This window comes from Mirounga leonina, unplaced genomic scaffold (assembly GCF_011800145.1).
Source record: "Mirounga leonina isolate KUSES-001 unplaced genomic scaffold, KU_Mleo_1.0 Mir_454, whole genome shotgun sequence".
NCBI lineage: Eukaryota > Metazoa > Chordata > Mammalia > Carnivora > Phocidae > Mirounga > Mirounga leonina.
This window is the reverse complement of record NW_023270763.1, coordinates 523,782-550,940: the sequence shown is the minus strand read 5'-3', so window position 1 is coordinate 550,940 and position 27,159 is coordinate 523,782. Positions and strand designations below refer to the sequence as shown.

The 27,159-nt window shown below is 49.5% G+C and overlaps 1 protein-coding gene across 7 annotated transcripts in view; it reads right to left on the bottom strand.

Annotated features, from left to right (window-relative positions):
- SUN1 (Sad1 and UNC84 domain containing 1) overlaps window positions 1–27,159 on the bottom strand; it is a 51,742-nt gene that overhangs the window by 24,056 nt on the left and 527 nt on the right. For 3 of the 7 annotated variants that reach the window (XM_034988206.1, XM_034988211.1, XM_034988213.1), the window contains 5 exons: window positions 13,584–13,680; window positions 6,612–6,800; window positions 5,039–5,223; window positions 4,048–4,074; window positions 3,737–3,934 (listed from right to left, as the gene is read on the bottom strand). In XM_034988206.1, the coding sequence (XP_034844097.1) occupies window positions 3,737–3,934; window positions 4,048–4,074; window positions 5,039–5,223; window positions 6,612–6,800; window positions 13,584–13,660 (676 nt within the window). In that variant the 5' untranslated portion in view covers window positions 13,661–13,680. Of the gene's footprint in view, window positions 1–3,736; window positions 3,935–4,047; window positions 4,075–5,038; window positions 5,224–6,611; window positions 6,801–13,583; window positions 13,681–16,321; window positions 16,757–19,506; window positions 20,473–27,159 lie in introns of those variants that run through there. The other 4 variants (XM_034988209.1, XM_034988208.1, XM_034988212.1 and 1 more) reach the window with 4 other exon arrangements.

Genomic DNA, 27,159 nt, shown 5'->3' with positions numbered 1-27,159 from the left:
CTCTGTTTTCCGTCTCTGATTTCCTGGGTGCCTCCTGTGAGGCCCAGGAAGGCCCTGAGGGCCCAGCTTTCCATGCTTCCCTGGAGGAACCAAGTCTGTCTGCGTGCAGACACCCCATCGGTACCCTGCTCTGTAGAGCCTGCAGAACCCAAGGAAAAGACTTCCAAGCCTTTTAAAAAGTCTTTTTGATGTGAATCAGAAATTCATGTTTTGTCAAGGCTGCACTTCCCCTGAACCTCAAAACGTTTAGGACTCAGAAACCGCACGGCTCAAGTGGGTCGGTAAACTCAAATGCATCTGTTCTACTTCTAATTTGTCTACCCTTTAGGGAAGGATTTGCCCATGTATACAAATACATATACACAAGAAAACACACCCAAAGAACATTGTTTCTAGAAGCATACAAACAGAGGGGCACCTGGGTGGCTCAGCTGGTTCAGTGTCTGACTCGACTTCAGCTTAGGTTGTGAGATTGAGCCCTGTGTCAGGCTCTGTGCTCAGTGCAGAGTCTGCTTGAGACTCTCTCTCTCCGCCTCTCCCCTGTTCATGCATGCGTACACCAGTGCGCTCGCTCGCTCTAATAAAATCTTTAATGCATACCAACAGAAAAAACGTGAATGTCCATCTAAAGGGACACTGATTGGGCGCCTGGGTGGCTCAGTCCTTAAGCGTCTGCCTTCGGCTCAGGTCATGATCCCAGGGTCCTGGGATCGAGTCCCACATCGGGCTCCCTCCTCGGGGGGAGGCCTGCTTCTCCCTCTCCCCCTCCCGCTGCTTGTGTTCCTGCTCTCGCTATCTCTGTCTCTGTCAAATAAATAAATAAAATCTTTAAAAAAAATAAAAATAAAAAAAAATAAATAAAGGGACACTGATTAAATACATTTTGCTATAGCCATAAATGCAACATCAGGTAAGAATCAGAAAGAATAAAGTCCATCTGAATCGGCATATAATACGAAGTTGCAAAGCCATATGCATACCATGATAGTGTTTAAGCAAACTGCGTATTTCTATAGTGCACAAAAGCAAAATGGAGGTGGTAGTTGCACATTGTGAATGTACTAAAAAATGCTACTGAATCGTATACTTTAAGATGATTAACTGTTAATCTTATGTGCATTTTAGGGCGCCTGGGTGGCTCAGTTGGTTAAGCGACTGCCTTCGGCTCAGGTCATGATCCTGGAGTCCCTGGATCGAGTCCCGCATCGGGCTCCCTGCTCGGCAGGGAGTCTGCTTCTCCCTCTGACCCTCCTCCCTCTCATTCTCTCTCTCTCAAATAAATAAATAAAATCTTAAAAAAAAAAAAAAAAATCTTATGTGCATTTTAGTTCATTTTATTTTTTATTTATTTATTTATTTTTTATAATCGACCTTTTTATTTTTTTTAAAGATTTTATTTTATTTGACAGAGACACAGTGAGAGAGGGAACACAAGCAGGGGGGGTGGGAGAGGGAGAAGCAGGCTTCCTGCTGAGCGGGGAGCCCAATGCGGGGCTCGATCCCAGGACCCTGGGATCATGACCTGAGCCGAAGGCAGACGCTTAACGACTGAGCCACCCAGGTGCTCCGCATTCTAGCTCATTTTAAAAGCACAAGAATTCGCCATGATCTCTTACTATTAGCATCAGTTCCCTCTAGAAGGGAGACCAGAGGGGGATGGGGAAGGACAAGGGAAGGAACTTCTTTTATCTGTACCATTCCAAGATTTTATAACCAGAGTAAGTAAAAACAAAAACACAGACAGAAAATGTGTGGGGTGTTACTAATTCATGCTCGAGAAGAGTTGTACATATTTTCAGTAACTGTGGTAGCGTGACAGTTCATGCAGCATGGTCTCCACAGGCAACCGCGGGAGCAAGCGGGCTGGACCCAGCGGGTAGTGGGGTCACCTCTGGGTGGCAGGTTACAGGAGACTTTTATTTTCTTCCTTGTGCATGTCTGGGATCTCCAAATGTTCTTTGATAAATGCTTTACCCAAATAATTAGGAACAGATGTTTTTAAATTAGTGTTGGTCGTAATCACTATTATAATTCAAAAGAGCAAGGAAGGTGATGTGATAAGCAGAGGCCCAAAGCAGATAAAAATATAGCTTGTTTTCCCCTCAAAAACATTCAAGACCAATTCAAACAAAAGACTTCCAGAGGCTACTACCAAAACCACACCCACTTTTCCATCTGAGCTGAGCTCAAGCCATCAACCCCCATCCACAGCCTCAGGATGAAGACAGAGCTGTCGGGAATACAGAGGTGACCTTTACCATGATGCGAGTGCGGGGCTGCAGGAAAGCAGCGAGTGTTTCTACACATGCTCACTGGTCTGTGAGCACAGATACCGCACAGGTTATGGTTGGTGGAACATGCTTTGACTCTCCTCCTCTTGGTGATGGCATGCTTCAAAAATGCAGCCTCAGTAAGGCCAGACACATGGCACGTCTGATGGCTGCACGGAGTTCAGTCAGGTGCCGGGCCTGGCTCCCAGGCTCCACCCGGACGGTTAGCCCTCAGGAGGTGGCACAGTATCTCAGGGAGAGCGCCCTAGAGGCCAGATGCCTGGGTCCAGGTCCCAGCTCCATCACTTACGACCGGGCTTAAGCTAGCTAAAGCTCAGTGTGGTGGTCTAGAAGATGCGGAGAGCAACAGGACTGCAGGGCCGGGGCGCAGGCCAGGGAGAACCAGAGAGTGCTCCGCGACGCTGGCCTCCGCAATCCAGAAGGTGTTGGAATGAATTCCTCGGACCAACTCTGCCACCTCCCTCTCCTGCCTCCGTTTTGATACATTAATGGCAACAGCATCAATAACCCAAAGTAGACAAACCCAGAAACCTGAGCCACAAGGATAAGACACTAAGATGGAAAGACCTCTCAGTCCTGCTACTACCATCCTTCATTTTTCAAAAGAGTCATCTGAAAAATACTGAGTGCCCTCATGTGTAGGGCACGGCCAGGAACACAGTGACAGACAGATGACAGGTCTGCCCTTCTGGATCCCTGCCCACCTGACTGAATATGCTCTCGAGCCTAGCCACGCAGACCGGCACTTGGCTTAAAACAGACTGGGGACTGCAGACTCGGAAACCAGGGCTCCCTGGCCTCTCCGTGACCACAGGGCAGGGAATCACGGACAGGCACGAGTCCCCAACCAGCAGGACGTCTCGGCCGTGCAATGGAACCTGGATGGGGATCTGTCGCTATGCTCTCCCAGGGCACCCAGGCAAAGAGGAGAGGCAGCGAGCCCCTGGCCCAGGAGGGTGCCCCCCAGGCCTGCTTGGAAAAGCTGTGGCAGGCCCAGTGGGTCCAGGGCCAGCTCTGAGGGCCTTTCTGTTCAGTTGGAAGCCCACCGCGGCTGGTGAACGGGCCACGGGCACACAGTGAAGGACTGCTGCCAGCACCCACCCCAGCACCGCACATTCCCGAGGAACCCCGAGCTCACGGACTCTTACGTAACCACAGAGACTACACGCTCCTCATCTCACGGGCATAAACCGCCACCAAGCTGTTCCTCCCACTCACGGGAGCATCCGTGACCTCACGTGAAAACAAAGTGGCCACACGCTGCCACCAGGTTTCCCTGAAGGGGGATCTGCCTCTGCTCACCCGAAGCTCAAATTCACAGAACTTCAGACACTACGAACCACAAAAAAATGTAAATTCAAAGAGGATGAACAGGAACAAAGTTCATTTTTGGTTCATTTCTTAAACTTTTATCAGACAATTGGGACAGGAAATCTTCTTCTAACCTTTCAAAGAGACAGACTCAGGCTTCTGACTTGCGTCCCTCGAGTACAGCCTCGGCGATGGCCCGCGGGGCGCGGAGTGAGCGGTGAGCGCGTCCTTGCGCTCGGACAGCAGGAGGCAGTCGCTGCACGTGTAGCCATTGCTCCTGGTGGCTTCTGCTGCCAGGTCCCCGTTTCCCTGAGTGGCAGCTTTATTTCCACCTGAAGTTTGCAAAAAAGTAGGGGGAACCAGTTTATCACAATCCACAGATACCTAAAAGAAAAAACACTTCCATCTTGAAAAGTGGGTAGAAAAAAAGGACTAAAATAATTACCTTTAAAATCTCCATCATCGTCAAGACCTAAAACACACACACACGTTAGCTCATGAGCTCGAATTATCACAACAAAGCCCACACACACAAAAAGTAAAGGTTACAATGATTAATAAATCGGCATTTTGGCAACGGTCAAGATTTATTCCCTGAAATGCCTGCGACTAATGGAAACTCCTCCAGATATATACAGGCATGATCTTCTGATTCAAGGCGAAAGCACATCTCTGGAGACAGCGCCTCCACACACCTGCGCACGCACACACCCGGACCCTCGAGCACACACCTGCGCACGCACACACACCTGCACGCGCACACCTGGCGCGCACACACCTGGCGCACAGGCAGGAAGACAAGACCCCGGTATGGAGAGGCGGAAGCCCCACCAGCACCCTCTGCTTCCGGCATCGCCTGGAAACCACCCTTGCTAGCGGACTCAAACGGAGCCAGCGCCAACCCAATGCTGCCTCAAATTAGCACAAACTCTTGGGAGCTGATCCGCATCTTCTAATATTCTCAAAGGGGCCGAACAGAACATGGAGTGGACACAAGCAAGCAGCCGCATGTCCCTGTGGCCGTCACCCTGCCAGGGGCGAGGACAGGGTCACACTGCTGCTGCCTTAGATAAGAAGATTCACGAGCCACACTGCTTCCTAGTGTCAATCCGTCCACACGGGGTACTTTCTAAGGACTCAAAAATACCGTGTCTGCCTTGCTGCTGAGAGCAGTCTGGAACCTGAAATTAGACCGGTGGATTTTTCTAACAACCGTGCTCCCCCATCCTACAGAAGTAACGTGTCTAGAAAAAGAGTTATCAGATTACAACCTGACCACTTCAGCCGGTTCCACGTCACAAGTGATTAATGCGTGAGCACAGCCAACAGAAGCAGCAGGTGCTTATGAGCTGCTGCGTGCATTCTGAACTGGAGTCTAGAGGAAACCTCGGACCTTCCCGCAGCTTCTCCCACCCTGTAAGGGGCAGACGACTCACCCCAGAAGTGGTCCACTTTGGTCTGCTCACGGATCAGAGACTCGTCCAGCACGGGAGGCCGTAGGCAGGCCGCACCCGACCGCGTGCTAGCAACACTCTGGCCCCCTGCGCAGGACACGACCTTCCTCGAGGTGTGGTTGATACTAAGAGCTGACTTGCTTGCACTCCTGCGCTGCTTTACCGTTCTAAGAAAAAAGAATAAAAGGAAAAGTTTACAGACTTTTTTCTTACAGTAAATTCAAAAGGATTCTATTTTACCAACACAAAATCTCTGAAAACAAATACAGTATTTTTAAGGCCATTTTCTTATGTCTTCTCCGCTGTAATGAAACACCCATCGACCTGACACAGGAATCCTGAAGCTGGGGTCCCAGATCTGCTTCTAAAATTGTACACACAAGGCAGTTTTCAGATTATTTTGGGCCCCACGACCCAAAGTGGTTAAAACTTAAAATAATCTAATAAAAATGACTTAAGAAATTATGACTTATAAAATTTAACCCCTTTCAGAATAGGTGTGCGTACGCACATACCGCTCAATCTCTCAGTCCCTGGTAAAGATGGAATGGCGTTAAGGACAGCAAGGAAAGGCTGCAATCTTATTTCTTGTACCCGTATTTAGCACAGATAACAACAAAGCCCCTAAAAACTAACTTTATGAACGTCAGCACCAGGCTGGGGCAGGGAGCAGATCCTCCCTCCGCAAGGGAAGGAGCCAGGACACAGCGAAGCACTGCTGCGTGTGAGCACATCGCAGCCAGACACGGGTTGTGGCCTTGCCCAGTGGCAGAAAACCAGCCAGGTTGCAGCACCCACACACATGGAGTCGACTGGGGCCCTCAAGTGCATTTCCTGAGCCTCTGGGCTGCAATCCCATTCTCCTATGCTCTAAATAACCCGCACTGAGTGTGAGGCACGTGGGGCCTTGGCCGCCAGCGCCCAGCCTGGCTCCGAGGTGGCATTCCACCACCTCTCTTCATAGGAACCACCCCAATCCTGAATGAAAGATGACCGTTCAGACTGGAAACTCCTCTTTCTTATGTGAGCAATAGAACATTATCTCGAAATGGCACAAAGATTTTGCAACTGCTCTTTCTTGGGTATGCACATGTGATGGGCACATGGAGAGCTCAGAAATCAAGTGAACGCAATCACGAACAGAGGTGAACAGCTAAACTTCATGGATGCATCTGTTAGTTCACACAGATTTTAATAAAGAGACCAAGTGCTAACAATGCAGACAGAGCTCATCCACGTGCCACACGATTGTCTGGTAAGGCTATCCCCCAGACAAGGCCAGAGGCCGGCTCCACGGTGCCCGTGCTCCTCCCTGAGACCTGAGCACAAGGCCGGAGAACCAGAAATCTGAGGCTGCACAAGAAGGTCGGCACCAGACGAGCCACAGGGCCCAGAATTAGGTTCGGTCCTTATCCGCAGCACAGCTACGACTTCAGGTGTGAATTTTCGTGGTGTTCATACATATCCTTAGATGCAAGAGTGTGGTTTTGCAGACCAGGAAGCTTGTACATTTGGTTTTCACGGTGTTAGAGCACGTTTGGGAAGCAGTGCTTACCTGGCCGCTCTGTCCTTCAGGGACACGGTGCTACTGGGACAGGAGTGAGCGTCCCCAGCCTGGCCATCCTCCACGGCACACGTGGTGGTGACCAGCCGCAAACTACGGCGGGACATTCTTGGAGAATCGAACACGGGGTCCAATCTGTGCTCAGTCTCGAAAGCCAGAGCATCAGAAGAATAACTCGAACTAGAAGGAAAAAAACTTGTCAGAGATAAATAATGCAGACAGTAGTTTCTGAAACATACTGAGCAAATAATGAACAGAACGCGTACTGATCTAGTGCAGATTTTAAAGACAGCCATTTCTGTGTGATGGCTTTTGCACAAAGCAGAAGTCACCCAAATTAGTGGACAACTGATGCTCACCACAGATGCGCTCTGGCCACGCCATCTATGAGATAAAGTCCCCAGGCACCCAAATATTTCAGTCTAGAGCTGACCCTAACCTGCTTTAGGATGTGCTCACGAGAACCTCCACCTATGGGGAACTAGGTCAACATCACTAAAAAACCAGAATGCATTTGCTAGTAGACTCTATGCCTGACAGAGCAGTGAAGGAGACAGGGACCATGTGACAGCTAATCTCTCAAGGAGAAAAGCAGCCAGACACTGGGCAGTACGTAACGCTACTTCGCGTCTAACTCACCATAAAGCCAGACACAAGCTTGTCACAAAGTCACTTCAGTACCCTTCCACGTAACCATCTCAAACTAAACGACGCATTCTTTTGTGCTATTAGCAAGTTCTTCCAAAGCAAGACGCGTTAACTGAGCACCTATCGTGTGCCTCCACCGGGAAGGGGATCGCACGTCCGGATCCGCCCAGACCATCCAGGTGACGACTGTGTGGTCACCACCAGTGAGGACTCCACACCTACAGCCAGAGACGAGCCACGCTCGGCAGGGAAGGTGCCGTGGGGAGAGGGGCCTGGCCAAAGACAGCAGCAAAGGGGGCATGAAGGCATACTGGGAAGGCTGAGGAGGGGCTGCCCGCCCTGCTGGAGGGGGCCTGAGTTCTGCGGGCCCCCTTACCCACAGGGAGGCGTCCAGGGAGCAGTAGGACAACAGCCTCCTCAGGAGAGCAGACTGGGCTGAGCGCCTGGAAATCAACAGGAGCCACGAGGCTCTCAAGGAAAGGAAGCGGGCTAAGGACAAGTTTGCCTTATGTTTTAGATTAGAAAAGTGTTTTCAGAATCCTGTTCACCCTAAATGTTATTAGATCTGACACTGAAAACTCTTCAAGCGAACTGACAGTAAGCAAACGCCAGCTGCCCCTAGCCATCCACGCTGAGGTGCTCGCACAACTTCAGGAAGAGCCCCTTCCTCGCTTGCACCAGAGGCTGGCGCAGGGGCAGAGACGTACCACGCTCACCCATGCTGAGCACACCGCAAGTATGCTAAGCAGAATTTGGGTATAACCTAAAGTATGGTTATGCTCTCCTTCCAAAAATATTTTATACAAGTACAATCTTAGTTTAAGAAAATTCTGTCCTTTCAAGTCAGAGTTTATTGTGTAACTATGGACCAGTCCCCTCCACCAGCACACTCTTCCTCTTCATCTAAGGACAGCCAAACATCCAAAGACAATGAGCCCCAAACCAGGTGGTGGTCACTCCAGACCACTACAGAAATAAGCAGAAGGCAAGCAAGCCAACAGTGTGCAGCCCAGCCCCACGGGCCCTGGGGGCTCCAGTTTGGAACACTACTCCCCTGTACAATCTAGAAGGGGCCCCGGCACTCCCACCCAGAACCTGGAATGCCTTGGCCATCAGAAGGGTGTTCCAAACCCGTCAGTCTGATTAGAAAGGCCCTGGAAGAAGCAAATACAAGAATGTTACAACAGCAGACGACTAGGAACTGTCCACCAGCAGGGGAATGGTTAATTAAACCAGGCTACATCTGTCTGAATTCTTTAACACGATCATGAGAGATCTGTATATACTGCTAAACAGAAAGATTCTAGTATCATCCTATTTATGTTACGACAAACTATAAAACAGAAGCACACGGGGCGTCCGGCTGGCTTGGTGGAATGTGCGACGTTTGATCCCCGGGTCATGAGTTCAAGCCCTACATTGGGCCTAGAGCCTACTTAAAACAAAAAAACAAAAAACAGAGGGACACCTGGGTGGGTCAGTCGGTTGGGCATCTGCCTTCAGCCTGAGTCGTGGTCTCAGGGTCCTGGGATCAAGTCCCACATTGGACTTCCCACTCAGCGGGGAGCCTGCTTCTCCCTCTGCCCCTCCCCCCACTCATGCTTGTGCTCTCTCAAATAAAAATCTTAAAAAAAAAAAAAAAAAAGAATGGTCTATCCCTTAAAAAACAAAAAACAGAAGCACACATTCGTATACATACATAGATAGGGAAAGGCACAGAAGAGACCTGGAAGGTTCTCTTCAAACTGGTAACAGTGGTTACCTTTGGAGCTGAAAGCAGAGGGGTCCTCAGGCCCTTTCAGTCTGACCTGGACACACTGAACTCCGAAGCAGAGAGGGCTCAGAGGAAGGGAGGAGGGACCAGCCATTGCAGGTTCTGAGTCTGGACCAGCTGTCTGGCCATCCTTCCCTGGGGACAGGGCTAACACAGGCCGCTCGGTCTGGGTCTCAGCACTTATGTGGTGCCTTCAGGACTAACGCCTCCACCAGGGCTGCAGCCCAGGGGCCACACAAGCCAGTGGCACCCTCTGCCCTAGGCTGGGATCCCAACCGTCATTCCTACAAGGTTCCTACAGACAGATGTGCCCAGAGCTCAGCAGAAAAGTACAAATATCTGTAGGAGACGTGAGCTACTGGGCACCCAGGCCAGCCTACACCTCAGCTACTGGGGTGTTACAGGACTTTATTGTAACTGGAATAAAATAAGAGTACAAAGGCCCCAAAGATAATGACGGACTGAATCCTTCAGAGCAGATTTTAGTTTGGTTCCTTCATCAATTAAATGTTATTCTTTTAAAAATGTCTGTTATTTAGATGCACTTTAAAAAAAATTTTTTTTTTTTAAGGTTTTATTTATTTGCGAGAGAGAGGATGAGAGACAGAGAGCATGAGAGGGAGGAGGGTCAGAGGGAGAAGCAGACTCCCCGCCGAGCAGGGAGCCCGATGCGGGACTCGATCCCAGGACTCCAGGATCATGACCTGAGCCGAAGGCAGCCGCTTAACTGACTGAGCCACCCAGGCGCCCTAGATGCACTTTTAATTAAAAGACTAGAGAAAAATCTACCACAGTTGAAAGCCGGAAGATATGGACGCTCGGCAGCCGCAAGCCCTGAAGCAGAGCAGTGCCACGGGGGCTCGTGGTGCTGACTCCCACCAGGGCTGTGCAGAGCTACAGTGTCGTAAGAGAGCAGGTTGGCCACGGGGCAGGGGGACTGGGCAGAGCAAGTCCCATACAGGCACCTGTCCAAACCCCCACGGTTCCGAGTTCTTCTCTATGTGACCTCCGCGGCCACCCCTGACCCTGACCCCTGGCCCTCCATCACCCACCATTTGGGATCTTTCACCGAAGGGGTCCTCTTCAGCCTCACTTGGGCTCCGGATCAGGATTCTCGTCACAGCCCCTCCCCCACGCTCACTGGCCTCTGGGTCCCAGCAGCAGGGACCCCGGGATGAACCCAGCTGTGCCCCTGTACCAGAGGGCTGCAGGCCCCTGGGAACCACAGCAGCGAGGTCCTCAAAGCCACCAGGTCCCGCCTCACCCCCACCTCTGGCTCTCCAGGGCATAAGGCCCTGCCCCTCCTCCGTGGGCAGTCAGCCTCATCGGAGAACTGCTGCCCCCTCTCAGGCGGAGCCTATGGAATGACGCACATTCACGCGGCCCTTTCCCCTTCCTTCCCGCTACAGCAGATGGGCCATCGGAACGCCATCTGTGCGCTCCGGGCTGGGTCTTTCTCTGTCTAGTGCCTCTTCCCTCCCCTTCAACCTCTCTATGGCTCCCAACCATCAGCATCTAGACACACTCTCATCTGTCCCCATGGTGCGGGGGGGGGGCGGGGGGGGGGACGACAAAATGTGAAGAGAGCCGGGTCCTTTCTCCTCCCCTGACCAGGCCCACTGGTTGAAAAAGTTGTCCACACTCCCTCCTCGACGCATTTCATTCCAACTCCTGCCCCCACTGCCGCGTTCAGGCTGCCTCTGTGCACAGACTCCCACGGTGCTGGATTCACCGGCGATGGGCCAGTCCCGTCGCTGGCGTGGCCTTCCGGCAGCGCGGGACCCTCCTCGACAGACTCTGCTCTCAGCGTCCGCGCTGGAGGTCGTGGTGCACTTACCAGTCAGACACCTGCCTCCAGAGGGTGGGCTGCCGCCTGAGCTGGGGTCTCCTCGTCTTCGCAGGGGCCGGGGGGCGGGGTCTCTAAGGGGCTTCTGGGAACCAAGGGAGTGTCCCAGGGGCTGCACCCCCATCGTGCGTGGAGCTGGGGGGCTCCTCAGGGATGTCCGGCCCAGTCGCCAGCACTGGACAGCCTCCACACCACCCCAGGCGCCAGGCATCCCCCATAGGAAGGAAGTGCGGAGTCCCACAGGCACACACACGAACCCGGCCCTGATCAAACCTCTGCATCGAACCACCACGGGAAACACAGATGAGAACCTCAGAGGTAAATACTCAGGAAGAATGGGAGGATCTTGTTTAGGTTGATTTAAAACAAAAGTGAGGATCCGGGAAACTGAGCAGTGGCTCTCCATGTATTACAGAGATACCAGGAGTCATTTTATTTATTTATTTTTTCAAAGATTTTTTATTTATTTATTTGAGAGAGAGAGAATGAGAGAGACAGAGAGCACATGAGAGGGGGAAGGGTCAGAGGGAGAAGCAGACCCCCTCACTGAGCAGGGAGCCCGATGCGGGACTCGATCCCGGGACTCCAGGATCATGACCTGAGCCGAAGGCAGTCGCCAACCAACTGAGCCACCCAGGCGCCCACCAGGGGTTATTTTAAATTACTAAGAGCTTTTGGTGCGATACTAGTATTCTGGCTAGTTGTTTTTAAAGTATCATCTTTTAGAGATTTGCTCACAACAACCCACTGGAGAGGGAGGGAGGGGCCTAGCGCCAGAGGGGTGGAAGCTGGAGTTAGGGGGCTTATTACCGCCCCCCCCCCCGACTTTCACGCTAAGGCAGTCTCCACAGTAGAAAAGTAGTTTAATTCAATAAGTGGAATGACCAGGATGTTGGTGGATCCTCTGTGCGCTCAGTGACGTGCTGACAAAGAAGACCACGATGAAGATGTGCTGGACAAGTCATCGGCTAGGGGTGCAGAGTCACCAGCACTGAGGGGAAGGAGCCGGTGCCGGCCACCATGGGCGTCGCACCTCCGTGCCTGCCCTGGTCTCTGAGCAGCCCCCACCCCCTACCCACCCTGCCGGCCTCAGCGGCCTCAGCATCCTTCCCAGCACAAGCCTGGTCAGGCCACTCCCAGCTTAAAACCCCTCGCTGGGTCCCACCGCCCTCAGATAAAGTCCAAGCTCCCAGCACGGCACCTTTCCTACGCCACTTCTCATCTGCTCCCACATCCACCCACACGTCCACCTGAAGGAAGGCTGTGGAGTGTGGCGTGCTGAAACTCACAGCACCGCTTCCCCAAGGCAGAGACCTACACACGTGCACTTCTAAAGAGCTATTTTAAAATAGGTTCTAAAAGCTAAAAATAAGTTGCCAGGAGTAATTATTTTTACGCTCTACAATACAGAATAAGGAACACTTTTACTTGAGTTGGCCCACTCCCTTTGTTCTAAAGTATTTCAGGACTTTTTTTTTTTTTAAAGATTTTATTTATTTATTTGACAGAGAGAGAGATAGCAAGAGCAGGAACACAAGCAGGGGGAGTGGGAGAGGGAGAAGCAGGCTTCCTGCTGAGCAGGGAGCCCGATGTGGGGCTCGATCCCAGGACCCCGGGATCACGACCTGAGCCGAAGGCAGACGCTTAACGACTGAGCCACCCAGGCGCCCCAGTATTTCAGGACTTTTGACAAAAATAGTCAAAGGGTGACAAAACCTAAAACTGTAAATTAAAAACTCAATCATCTAATGTGAGGTTTGACTAACGCGGTTAAAGAGTATCTTTGTTGGGCGCCTGGGTGGCTCAGTTGGTTGGGCAACTGCCTTCGGCTCAGGCCATGATCCTGGAGTCCCGGGATCGAGTCCTGCATCAGGCTCCCTGCTCGGCGGGGAGTCTGCTTCTCCCTCTGACCCTCCCCCCTCTCATGTGCTCTCTCTCTAATAAATAAAATCTTAAAAAAAAAAAAAAAAAGAGTACCTTTGTTAAAATACCTTCCAGTTTTATTAGTTTCTATTTTTATCCTTCAGAAAATAAGCCACTGAAAAAACTTACACAAGCATTTTCCTTGTGTGCCTTGAAGGTCTCCTCAGAACACAGCACTCTTTCCCGCTGAGTGCTGTGTTCTCCGGCACTAACCCGTGGTGTGTAACTCTTCAGTTTCGTCTCAACAATCCCTCCTACTTGGTGAACTAGACAGGCAAGGGGCCACTCAGCCACTTTCAGACTTCAGTATCATGTCAGAATAAGCACAGAAAACGGAGCTTCTGACAATGCTGCTCTGGAAACCGTGGGCTTCATCAAAATTCTGTTTAGGGTTCCTCCTCCTCTCACAGGCAAATCCCTTTCCAGGTTATTTCTGTTCACTTCAAAATACCCTGCCATTAATACAAATCACAAAACCCTACCCATAACCACAGCGATTCATCCAGGAGACCACAGCCACTTGGGTGGGGTCTAAAACAGGACATTGGCAATGACTCACCCTGAGTCACCAGAATGTCTGGTTGTCAAAACCACCTCCCCATCTCCATGGTTTAATAGTTTCGTAAAGCCTTCGTACAATAGGAACTCTGCAGCTATTTTCCCTTTCAGAAGACAGCATTTGGTTGCAAGTGGCAAGAAGCTCCCACACCCCGGGCATTCAAGAGCGGAGAGGTGACCAGGCAACGATGGGACGGGACGCGAGCACGCTCACCTGAGTGCATAGGTATAGCCAGTGTTCTCGGGCACGCACTGAGGAGGGGTGTACATGTGAAGCCGGGAAAAATCCATGGTCACGGCCTCAAGTCATACTGCAGAAGTGGGGAAAAAGCAATGCAGGGTGTTAACAGGGTAGAAACACACAGACAAGTCCTGTCTGTTGCAGCCAACCCAGGGCACGCACTTGGGGACCCAAACGTCACTATCACAATTTGAGTGAAACAAAGCTAGTAGTCGGTTTTTGTTTTTTATTTGTTAAGCAACGGAGACAAAATTTTCTCATAGTTACAAGTCCTTCTGTTATGTTTAGCTCCCTACAATGATACACCCACAGGAGTGAAAGGGGAAACCCTAGATTACTCATTTATAATTATGAAAACTGGGGCACTTTCCAAAAAACAGAGAGTGACTCAGACCATTTTTAAAATGTATTTTTAAATTCTTAAAGGTATCAAACGTTCTCACTCTCTTGTACTAAGTTATCATTGTTATTAACTACAACAGAATGGCTTCCTAGTCCACGGTCAAGCGCTCATTCTAGATGCCATTTGCCCACGCGCTGCCAAACCAGAAAACTGCAGGCTGAATGATGCACAAGCAGAAGGCACGGCTTACACTTTTATTTTTCCCCCAAAGAACACAGATTATTTTTTAATTAAAAAGGTTTGGGGGGATGCCTGGGTGGCTCAGTCTGTGGAGCGTGCGACTCAATCTCAGGGTTGTGAGTTCAAGCCATGTTTAGCATAAAGACTAGTTAAAAAGAAAATCTTAAAAAAAAATTTTAGGGGCACCTGGGTGGCACAGTCAGTTAACCATCCAACTCTTCGTTTTGGTTCAGGTCATGAGATTGAGCCCCACATCGGGCTCCCTGCTCAGGGAAAGGGGTCTGCTTGGGATCCTCTCTCTCCCTCTCCCCCACCCACCCCTCCCCCCGCACTTGCATGAGCACGCTCTCTAAAAATAAATAAATCTTTAAAAAAGGAAAAGGTTTGGGGTGCCTGGGTGGCTCAGTCAGTTAAGTATCCAACTTTTTTTTTTTTTAAAGATTTTATTTATTTATTTGACAGAGAGAGAGACAGCGAGAGAGGGAACATGAGCAGGGGGAGTGGGAGAGAGAGAAGCAGGCCTCCCGCGGAGCAGGGAGCCCGATGCGGGGCTCGATCCCAGGACCCTGGGATCATGACCTGAGCCGAAGGCAGACGCTTAACGACTGAGCCACCCAGGCGCCCCTAAGTATCCAACTCTTGATATCGGCTCAAGTCTTGACCTCACGTAAGTTAAGTTCAAGCACTATGTTGGGTTCCACGCTGGGTGTGGAGCCTACTTAAAAAAAATAAATAGTTTTGTTTTTCAGATTGTCATCTGAATTTCTTTGGAATGACTCTGGCTAAAAATATTCTCTCACACACACCCTCCAAATTAAAAATAAACAGGAGCGCCTGGGTGGCTCGGTCAGTTAAGGGCATCTGCCTTCAGCTCAGGTCATGATCTCAGAGTCCTGGGATTGAGTCCGGCACTGGGCTCCCTGCTCAGCGGGAAGCCTGCTTCTCCCTCTCCCCCCCTCCCCACTCATGCTCTCTCTCTCAAATAAATAAATATAAAAAAAGACCCCACATGGTAGTGATATGATTCATAACCTACTGTTGAAAAATCTATGAAAGATAACACTAAAAATAAAGACCAGCGTGGACAAAAAATATTTATGTGTAAATGGCTGTTTTCTATAAACTAAACCAAAAGTACTTTGATTCACACCATTTTCTTTGAACCAGTCCAAAAAAAAATTTTTTTTTAAGTAGGCTCCATGCCCAGTGCAGAGCCCAACACGGGACTTGAACTCACAACCCTGAGATCAAGACCTGAGTGGAGATCAAGAGTCAGATGCTTAAGTGAGCCACCTGGGTGCTCCACAAATATTCTTTAAGGAGTTCAGAAACACAGAAATAAAAAAACCCTGTTTACATTATAAAAATTATACTGCCTACTAATTTCAACAAACACCACAAAACTCCTCCATTTTAAACATCTCAACACTCCTCAGTCCTTCTCAGAGACCTAGCCCACTTGCCCGCGAAACACACTTCAACAAGTGCATCCTCATGTGGCAATCTATTAATGCACACTTCAAGCTCTCTCGACAGATAAAATTAACTCTGGCATTACCCGTGTGCTTGTCCACCTGTTCCCCTGCCTGATCCCCCGAGTGTCTACTCTGGCCAACACTGAAGTCCAGGCGCAGGGGCAGTGGGAGAGCAGAACCGGGCGTCTTCTTGCTGCGTCCCCTCCCAGCAGCACAGCTCCCAGCGCTCCTGGGCATCCTGGGCTTCCTGGGCTTCCCGGGCCTTTGCCCCAGCCCCGCCCTGGCAGTGTCTCACAATGGCTCCTGACTACCCTGACGCTGAGCACTCACTCACCAAGCAACCATGAAATGCTAGGGATATAAATGCCCCATAACCATCCTCATTCTCCAGAGTGGACACCGGACTCGGTTTTTATTCCCTATTAGTTACTCACTTGATTAACAAAACCCAATCTTCCCAACTTCATTCCCAAAGTGACCTTTCACCTTAACATTCTTCAATAACTGCATTGCCTACGTTATTAAACCCCAGCAAAAATCTGTCCTCATCGCTCATTCCCCCCAACTAGGCTACAACTGGTGTCTGATACATCCCTGAAGTTTACAGAGGTCAGTGTTACAAACAAGAACTGCAGAAGCTCTGAAGCCAATACCTGAGCGCGTACTTCCACGATCAGGACCATGACACAGAGACATCAGAGCCTGCGGCTAAGGACAGGGCAGAGTCCTCAGATCTGGGCTCCAATCCCAGCTCCGCCTCTACTGACTGACTGATAAGGGCCACCGAGGACCCAGGAGCTGCAGCCGATGACTCAGCACAGGAGAGCTACAGAGCCTGAGGAAGACATGGGCGAGAACTCACAGCCTCATTTAAAAAGTTACATTTATATGTGCTCACATTTTTAACCACCTGAAAGAGATTTTGGTTAATTTCTAATGCATGAGGAATGGTGTTTTCAGAAGCTAACAGGAGGGGCAGGACCAGCTACAATCCTACAACCTGGTTCTTCCCATCAATGAGCCAGATGACAAAGCTGAGCCATACCACCTCTAGCCAGGTTTCAGGCAGGCCTTACACCACAATTTAAAAATAAATTTAATTTTGGGGTGCCTGGGTGGCTCAGTCGGTTAGGCGTCTGACTGCTGATCTCAGCTCGGGTCTTGATCTCAGGGTCATGAGTTCAAGCTCCGCTTTGGGTTCAGCGCTGGGCATGGAGCCTACTTAAAAAAAAAAAAAAATTCCTAAATAAATAAATTTAGTTTCTTGTCTCTGAAATAAATCCAACCAAAGAACCAAGCACAGCTACTGGCTATCACGGAATCCCAGGAATGACAGGATTCCAGCATCAAAAATCCAACCAGTGATAACAGGGAGACACAAGAGACAGTGGTAGATTTCCGATAAAATGTGTCAGGAGAGGAGACACAGATGTAATAAAATGCCCAAAGAGGACACCCTCCAGAGAGGACCAGTGTGGACAAACACCAGACTCTAGAACGAACACCAGGCAGCATGGCTCTGGAGGAAAGGAAGACAGGAGGGGCCAGGGCACAACACACATGCTTACTTCTGCCAACTCACTCTGATTTCACTCCTTGAACCACATGAATTCTATGTCATGTTCTCCAGTGAAGCGCATCTAAGTACAAAGCTATATGCAGAGCCCGGCCCCAGTTTCATGAGACCCGTGGCCCAGGGGGGTGCTCTGGCCACAGCTTAGTCCGCAGGCCAGAAAACCACTTCTCCCCTGGAGAAGCACAAGAGGACCAAACTCAGGCAAAGCAAAACCTGCAAAGAGGCAGGTGGATGCGGACGCTCCACCCACCACGCGGGACTCAGTTTCTGAAGGGAGAGAAGATTGCCTCTCTCTTCCAAGCTTACTGCAGCACAGAATTCCTGGATGTGACAGTGAATGGTCCTGGAATTTACCTAGGTCCTTCTCTCCACTGACTCTGCTCTCTCCTGTTTTCCCTCCCTCTCTCCCCTAACACTTGAAATCACTCTTGAGTTCCCTCCATGAAATGTGAGCATTAAATACAGAGGATGAAAATGAAATAAAGTGGAAAAAAGGATGAAATGAAATCATGTGTGCAGGGCAGTGCCTGGCACACGACGCTCAACTGTGAGCTTGAATATTTGGTAGAATGAAGTTATACAGCCTATGCTCTCAATCCTTTAAACATGGATTGTTTTTCTTCTGAGTGAGCAACCCCTGAGATGGAGACCGACTCAATCCCAGGCCTAAAGCAAAGGCAAAGGCCATTGGCAGCACGGATAGCTCCAACGGGGAGCGGACAGGTGGGAGGAGCACCAGCCCCAGACCTCTGTTAGAAGTATGTCAGAACTCTGAACAGCAAACTGCAACTCTGATTCTAGATCCACTGCTAACTAAACTGAGTGCTAAGCATTTTCAAAACGCTGCTCCCAGCCTCCATGTCCATCCCCATAACACCAAAGCCTTCTGCTGGTTTCAGGGCCCTGCCTCTACCAGCCCCAGCCTGAGACTCAAGGGAAAGCTGATTTGCACTCACACAACAGTAGGTGAAAAAGCAGATTGAAAACGTCTTCAATGGCATCAAAAAGCCCTGAAAAGAATCTGAGGTTGACATTTTGCAAACCCATGTGCTACAAAAGAGGGGCCTTGTCCAGACTCCATTGTCCTCAAGGGTGTTCTGCTCTGGCTGCTAGGACCTTGTCACGGCAGGACCCAGGCCCAGAGCTCCAGGGTGGGACTCTCCCCAGCTGGGCAGCCTGGCAGAGTGCATGAGGGCACCTCCTCCGCCCTGGTAAAAGAGAGCTTCTTCAGGATGGGCAGCGTCAGACTCTGAGCTGCCACGCCTAATCAGGAAAAGCACATATCTTAGGGGTCACAGGGCCGAGTGCAAGCATCTGCGAGCAGAAAAGATCATTGTCTCCTTGTATCTCGTTCTACTTGTGGCTAAGAAAACACACATGCTAGAAAGCACAGAAGGAGAGGGCCTCTGTTCAGGCTGCACTTTGGTTACAACCTAAGGAATTAAGTATCTTTACAAACATGCAGTTCTTAGTAGGGTTCTAAAATCAGAATTTAAAAAAACGTTTAAAGAAAGTTATAAAAATAAAATCAGAGTTAAGATTTTTTTTTTTTTAAGTAGGCTCCCCAATGAGGAGCTCGAACTCACGACCCTGAGATCAAGAGTCGGAGGCTTAACTGACCGAGCCAGCCAGGTGCCCCAGTTAGGCTTCTCCTTCAATGCCCTTTGAGTACATACTGCTATACGGACACCATACAACAGAGATGAAAATATAAAGCTGTTGTGTTCTTGAATGCTTTAACCAAGAATGAATTTTAGTTCTGTGAGCACATATAATCTGAATTTTTACTATTTAGAATGTCTGTACTAATCTAGTAACAATCTAGAAAACATGCCTGAAAAATCTCAAAAATTACAAGTCACGCAAGGGTTGAAAACAGAGCTTCAAGGAAATGGCAAAACCAAAGACACAGAAAAAACTGTAACATCTCTGAAATAATATTAGCACACAACATTTTCTTAGGAAATGCTATCAGTTCTGAAGAAAAACTGGAAAAAGGAACCTCCTTTTACCCCCTGGAGACTCCAAGTAGCATCATCTAGTTGACAGTTATGTTTATCAAGCAGTGCACAAAGCACTGTTTCTAGAGACGAGCAGGTTACAAATCAAACTTTCAGCTGATTTAGTCACTGACAAAGTGGCTGAGACAGAACGAGCCCAGGCAGAAGAGGCCAATGCTGCCTTCCGATCAGAAATCCTTAGAAACGACCTGCGGCGGGTCCCCCTGAGGCGAAGGTCAGGAGCGGCGGCTCTTGCCCATACCCTGTCCACGGGGACAGAAGCAATCAAAGGGGACAGCGACAGACAAGACGCTCCTCCCAGCTCTCGGCACAGCTTCAGACGCCGCCATCTGCCACAAGTGCCCTCCCACAGGGACACTGGACGCTGGGTGCTGACCGCACACGGCTCCTGCTGGCCTGCAAGCCTTGGCGCGTCTGGCCAGCAGTGGGCGCCCCGCTGGCCAGGCAGTCCCTCAGGACCTTCCAGAGAGGTACCAGGGGCCGTGCGCGCGCATATGCACGCCTGACCAACATTCTACCACCGCCCTGGCTGATCCTTATCATCCGGAGGGCAGCTACACTGGGTGTTTTCCTTTGTCACTCCTCGGCAAAGAGGATTACTTTTCAGGATAGAATTCAAGGTGCCCCTTTAAAACTTAGAACTAATTTTTTTTTCAAGATTTTATATAAATTCAAGTTAGTTCACATATAGTGTAGCATTATTTCAGGGGCAGAGTTTAGTGATTCGTCAGCTGCATACAACACGTGGTGCTCATTCCATCACATGCCCTCCTTGGTGCCCTTCACCCTAGAACTACGTCGTAATGTACCTCTTCTGCTCAATATTAATCCTGTTAAAACTAAATAATGTAGAGACTAATAAAAACATCAGTTATTTTTGCCTACATATTAAAAAAAATCATAATTTGGTCTAAGACCATAAAAAAGATCATAATTTGGGTTAGAAATGAGTGTTTTCCAAACGTCATGTTCAATGTAATTACTTCTACCATATAAAAATAGGAATTGGCGTTCATCTGTTTTTATCTTAAGAAATAAAATGTTAGTTTATGAAAAACTGTGATTCATACTGAGAATCCTAAAAATGAACCGAGTAAAACAGTGAATTAGACACAAATGACTAAAACAAAAATACTTGAGAGCTTCACAGAATGCTACAAGTTACATATATGTGTGTGTATATATATATTTGAATATCTTTTTAAACTTGAAGGAAAAAACATTAAATGGTAAATTATAGATACTGACACTTTCACTCCTCACTCCCTTCTGTACTGTTCAACATTTTTATTTTTTTTATTATTTTATTTTATTTTTTAAAGATTTTTATTTATTTATATGAGAGAGAGCACATGAGAAGGGTTAGGGTCAGAGGGAGAAGCAGACTCCCCGCCGAGCAGGGAGCCCGACGCGGGACTCGATCCCGGGACTCCAGGATCATGACCTGAGCCGAAGGCAGTCGCTTAACCAACTGAGCCACGCAGGCGCCCCAGTTCAACATTGTTTTTAAAGAGTAGGTGTTAGTCTTATAATTTCAACAACTAACCCAATTAACTATTATTTTCCAAAAAATTTTTTTCGGTCTTCATCTGTGGAGCGGTATGGGGGCAGGCCGACCCGCGGGGTCCATTCGAGCTCTTTTACTCAGCTGTGCGAACCTGGGAGCAGAGGACAATGTACTCACACCCCCGTGGTGCCATCAACTGGGAATACCAACAGCGCCCACACTCAGAGCGTTACCGGAGGAGCCAACCAGTGAGCACACCTAACCTGCTCGGCGGTGCTGGCACAGGATAAAAATACTCAACGGAAGTTAGTTATTATCAGCAGCAAGTCTGTACTGAAAAACAGTATCCAGCCAAGATAGGGTGCTTCTTCCCTTTGGGGGAGAATGATGAGACAACAGAAGAGATGTAGGCTGGATGGGCTTGTTTACGTAAGAAAATAGCTCTGACTTTTAGGGAAGATAATTACTTCTATGTGAAGATACGTTATCACACACTTACATCTCCCGATGAAAAGGGCTCCAGATCTTTTTAATAAAAAACCCACTGCCTCTGACAGTGGTATTATCCTAGTGTTTCAGCAAAAGCCCAAAGTCAGGTTATTTATTTTGTACACGTTAATATAAAGGGTCTTTCTTCTGAGCATCCAGAAAGCATGACAACATAGTTTTACTGTATTTGCTTCAAACCCAGGACGCACTAAATTTCCTTACAAGTAGCACGGTTACAAGGACTGCCCAGGACGCCATTTCTGTGGCGAAGATGCTATCCCCGGCCAACGCCTTCAAGCTGCAGTGCTGGGCAGTGGCTCTCTGATGGGGCCCCTCCTGGGCCTGGGAGGGCCAGACTGTGTGACGACTCTGCCTCGGGAAGACCGGGGGTGCTGCCTTTTTCTTACCGTTTGACAGGACACTAACCATACGTATCTCATCCGTGTCTGGGATACCCCCCTTGTCACTGAGCCAGCCTCCGGTGACTTGGGCTGCACTGTCGGCTGTTCCTGGACTCTCCTGTCCGGCTCAGAAAAGCCTCCTCCAACCCAAGAACACACGAACAGTCTGTTGTGGATTCTATTACTGACCTGACTCCTGTCATCCGTCTGTAACTCCTCTGTATATAGCGAGGTAAGCATCTGATTGTACTTGAGCATCTCTGCTGGGATCATCTACGAATAACTAAATCCAGCATGTCCAAATCACCTCTCAGGCTGCTCCTCCCCTCCCAGTGGGTCACCACCTCTTCCTTCTGGTTCCCCTTGCTGCTCCATCTCCTGCTGGCTTCTAGCAAGCACTCCTGACTAGTTCCTGCCCTCCAGCCTTGCCCCCTCAAGCCAGAATAACGCCAGAACGGTCTGTCTACAAAGAGATCGACCACCTCACTGCCTTCACATCCTACCATGGCTCCCTAGGACTCACATATAAGACCCGAGAGACAGACTGCACCAGACCCTCCATCCAGAAGTCCCACTTCTCCTCTCCATCTCCCACCAATCCAAAGGGGAGCTTCACTGAGGGCCTGGACTCAGACAATCCTCTTCTCTTCGCCCCATGTACACAGTTCCTATGCTCTTTCCTTGTCTGGGAGGCCCTCCTGATTCCCCATCCTCATTCCCTTGGTCTCTTTCCATCCCAAATGCTCCTGGCTACCTTCTGCCTGACCTTAGAATTCAGCTGAGTTTCCACGTCCAAGAAGCACTCCTGGAGCCCCAAACCCAAAATCCAAGTTAGCTGCTGGCTTTAGCACTCCCCCAGCACTCACCACTCCACAGAAACTGTAATAATTGCTTACTAATGAGTCTTTCTCTCTGACAAGACCTCGCACTCTCTGAGGGCAGCGCCCAAACATCACTTGAATAAATCAACACTATGTAGGTGCCTGCACAGTGGGGAGGACTCACTGCTATGCATGCTCCTCGCTTTGCCTTTAACCTGAAAATCCAGTCTCTGCTGCTTGTCTGACCACACCTGGCAAAACCGTGCCGAGAGCGATACAAACGTGTGATGAGCAGAAAAAGTCATGCACACCTGGGCCTCCTTATTCTAACTAACGGATTCAAAGTGCTTCTCACCTGTGCTCATCGGAGCGGAACAGTTGTATCATCTGTGCTTTATTTCTAATTATAATTGGGAATGAGAATTAGGAACAGCAATTACAGGCTTTTATTTGTACTGCAAACACTTAAATCCACACCAGTTCTCAATAACCCTTTTCATGCTCCATCCTCCCAAACATGAAGCAGCAGGCTCAAAGCCAGTGTCTTCTGGTATTGAAAAGGTTTGCAGCGTAAGTAGCAGAGAGTGAAGAAATCATCAACTTGATCTGTTTTCCATATTCTAGATATAGCTCACATCATCCAATAATATTAATTGAAGATCCAACAAAATACAATGACTGAAAAACAAAGCAACCAGGCAAAGCACAGCTTTGTTTTCAAGCTACACATGTCCCCGGGGGCAGCTGCCCATTCCCCATCGGGAGTCACTCATCTATACTTGAGCACTCTCCCCACCACTTACATCAAGGACCTGCAGCTCTATACTGCACAGCCAAGAAGCACGCGTCACACAGCTCTTAGCTCCTAGAGTAAAACTTGCAACCGATGACCATTCACTGAGTGCCCCTATGTGACCAAATGAACAAAGCACCCAGATAACAAGCATGGTTGGTGACACGTGTGATTCAAACTACAGAACTGCCTAATGAACGGCACAAATTCCTCAACAAAGTGGAACCAATCACAATGTACGTCATAAGCAGTAACGGTGTGTTCCGTATTCCCATCTGCCAGCCCTGCTTATTGCGGCCCAATGCAAGCAAACGGTTTCAAAAGCACATAGCAGATCCAGTCTCCTCTACCTGAAATCAAGATGGGTGAGCAATCCAAAATAGCAACGAGTTCCAAATTTGGGAATGGAGGGGAGCAAGAAAGAACGAGCACAGCTACCCCACTGAACTGTGTGCAGCACGTCTCAGCTCCCACATCACTCCTGCCTGGACACCACCATTGTCTTATTCCCATCTGCCCTGGGAACCTACATGTGGGCGTTCCCCTCTGCGATGTGCTCAGGACGACCTCCCCTGAATCCCGGTGGGTCTCAAAGGCACTGTGACTCCCTGCGCTCTTGCCTCACCTCGAAATATTTAGGTAGGGGCAGGAATTGCAATGCTAAAGATGGTTCCATCCTGTGTCACTTCTACAAAATAATGTTGCCTGGCATTTGTACTGTAAGCAAATCAAATTGGCTCTACTTTCAGAATCTGAAGACCATCTGATCATCATAAATTCAGAACAAGGAAACAATGGCTATGAGCAGACACTCCATCAAATGCCAGTATTCTCTGAAAATAGGTCACCCAGGAATTTCCAGTTAAAAATGGTACACTGAACAAAGACGGTAGCTTCCACTCTCTTCTGATACCCCTCCTAAAAAGAGATTTTTTTCCTAAAGGCACATAACCACAGAGCAAAACAAAAGGAAGAAAAGACAACAGCAAGAAACCTAGAAGCTAGACTGCAAATGGGTAAACGAAAACATACCTAAGCCAGAAAAAGCTGAATCACAAGCTTACAATGAGGAACACTGAGAAACAGTCCAACTGTCATCATGGAACCCCCGAATGGTTACAACAGTGGCACTTGTCTCCGTTTGGAAGAGTATAGACTGGAGCCCAAATACAGGAGGAATCGAATGCTTAAAGTCTGTTTAAAAGCAGTTAGGCAAAACCACATGACCACCTCAATCAGTGCAGGAAAGCACTTGTCAAAATCCAACACTCTTTCATGATAAAATGTTCAGCAAACCAGAAATAGAAGGGAACTTCCCCAACCTGATAAAATGCATTTACTTAAACCCACAGCTCACATCATACTCTACGGTAAAAGACGGACAGCTTCCCCCTAAGATCAAGAACGGAACAAGGATGTCTACTTCCAGCACTGTCATTTGACATGGTACTGGAGTTCCAGCTGGAGCAGTTAGGAAAGAATAAGAAACAAAAGACAGCAAACTGGAGAGGAAGAAGTAAAGCTATCTCTACTCACAGATGACATGATCTCATATACAGGAAACCCTACACAATTCACAAAAAACTATAAAAGCTAACAAATTCAGCAAAGATGCACATTACCAGATCAACACACAAAAATCAGTTGTATTTCTATAAACTAGCAATGAACTGTCTGATTTGCTTGCTAATGGGTATAGGGTTTCCACTAAGGGGGCAAACAGTTCAGGAACTAGAGAGCGATGATGGTTGCAGAGCATACCTAATGCACCTCCCTACACATCAAAGGAGCAAATTTTATGTTGTGTATTTCACCACAGTCACAAAAAAGTAGTAGTTAGCCTTCCTGCTTCCTGCCTTCCCTCAAAAAAGACTGCAGGATAAAACCAAGGGGTCTCGGGGCACCTGGGTGGCTCAGTCGGTTAAACGTCTGCCTTCAGCTCAGGTCATGATCTCCAGATCCTGGGACAGAGCCCCATGTTGGGCTCCCCGCTCAGTGGGGAGCCTGCTTCTCTTCTCCCCCTGCCACTCCCCCTGCTTGTGCTCTGTTTCTCTCTCTCAAATGAATAAATGAAATCTTAAAACAAAAACAAACAACGAGGGGTCTCTACAGCAGAAGAGGAATCCTGAAGCTCCAGGAGGTCCTCCTGAAAAGGGAGATGAGTGAGCACTTCCTTACTAATTTTTTTTTTTTAAAGATTTTATTTATTTGTTTGAGAGAGAGAGAGACACAGCGAGAGAGGGAACACAAGCAGGGGGAGCGGGAGAGGGAGAAGCAGGCTCCCCGCAGAGCAGGGAGCCCGATGTGGGGCTCGATCCCAGGACTCTGGGATCATGACCTGAGCTGAAGGCAGACGCTTAACGGCTGAGCCACCCAGGCGCCCTTCCTTACTAATTTTTGAGGGTCACAGCCACACTCTTCTACCCAACTTTGAAAACAAGGCAGGAGAGTGGAAAGCCCTTGAAAATATAAAAAGCCCAATAAAAGGACCTAAAGTTAATACTGCTGAGGGTTCCTCCAGGAAGCCCCACTCATACCAGCCAACAGTGAAAGCACCAGAGCAGGCGCACAGAACTTCCCATGGACAGGGCACGGTCCCACTCTCAGATATATATGCTCAACCAAGATTACCCAACGTTTCAGGACAGACAGACCGAAACAAGCAAAAAGTGAGGTCACGGAAAAAGAGAATGAGACACTACTGCATCTATGAAATAAGAAACATACTGCTGAATTTTAGAGGAAAAAAACACCAAAAAAGCTCTGGGAAGGTTAAAATATGATGGCTAAAATAAAATGCTAAATAAAGGAGAAAAAAAGACTGGGGAGATCTCCTGCAAAGTGAAACAAAAAGACAAAAATGGAAAACGGAAGCGATAAAGATTTTATTTTTAAAAGGTAGAAATAGGGTCCAAAAGGTCCAATGCCCAAGTAATAGTATTTCCCAAACACACAGCAAACAGAGAACTAAAACAAGAGAAGTGTCAAAGAAAACAGCGAGAGAAAATCCCCCAGAACTAACCATCATGAGCTTCCAGACTTAAAAGAACCGCACAGTGTCCCACGAAATGGAAGAAAATAAACCAACACCCGAGTTTCTGAGCACTGCAGACCCTGGGAGTCCGTACACACGGGGTTGAGACCGGGAGCAGCACTCCCCTGGGCAGCTCGGGGAAGCTCTGAAGACAACAGAGCACCACCTGGAACGCCAGGCCCGGCAGACTCTATAGGGTGCTCGCGGGCGCACGACCAAGTCCCCGGGCCCCCTGCCCACGGTTCCTGAGCGCTGTGCTCCCAGGGGGGTAGGTGCACTCTACCCTGGCTCACGCGTGCGGGCTGAGGGCGAGGGCCGCACAGACACTAGGCCCCGCCCGGCCCGCACAGGTGCACAAGGTGCAGAAACTCTGATCCTGCAGGAGGGCTGCACAACAGGTCAAGGGGCGCGGGCGCCCCACCCCGACCCGGGACTCCAGGGAGGCCGAGCACCCCGAGTCCGAGCCCGGGACCCTGGTGGGGGTCAGGGGAGCGGGGAACGGAGGCGCCCGGGTGTTGGGGGGGCTCCCAAGTGTTGCATGAATGTGGGAGGCGGGGGCTCCTGGGTGTTGGGGGTGGCAGGGCTCGGGGGCGCCCAGGTATTGGGGGTGGCGGGGGTCCGGGGCTCCCGGGTGTGAGTGGGGGAGGCGGGGGCTCCCGGGGGTTGGGAGTAACGGGGGTCCGGGGGCTCCCGGGTGTGGGTGAGTGGGGAAGGCGGAGGCGCCCAGGTGTTGGGGGGCGGGGGTCCGGGGCTCCCGGGTGTGGGGGAGTGGGGGAGGCGGGGGCGCCCGGGTGTTGGGAGTGGCGGGGGTCCGGGGCTCCCGGGTGTGGGGGAGTGGGGGAGGCGGGG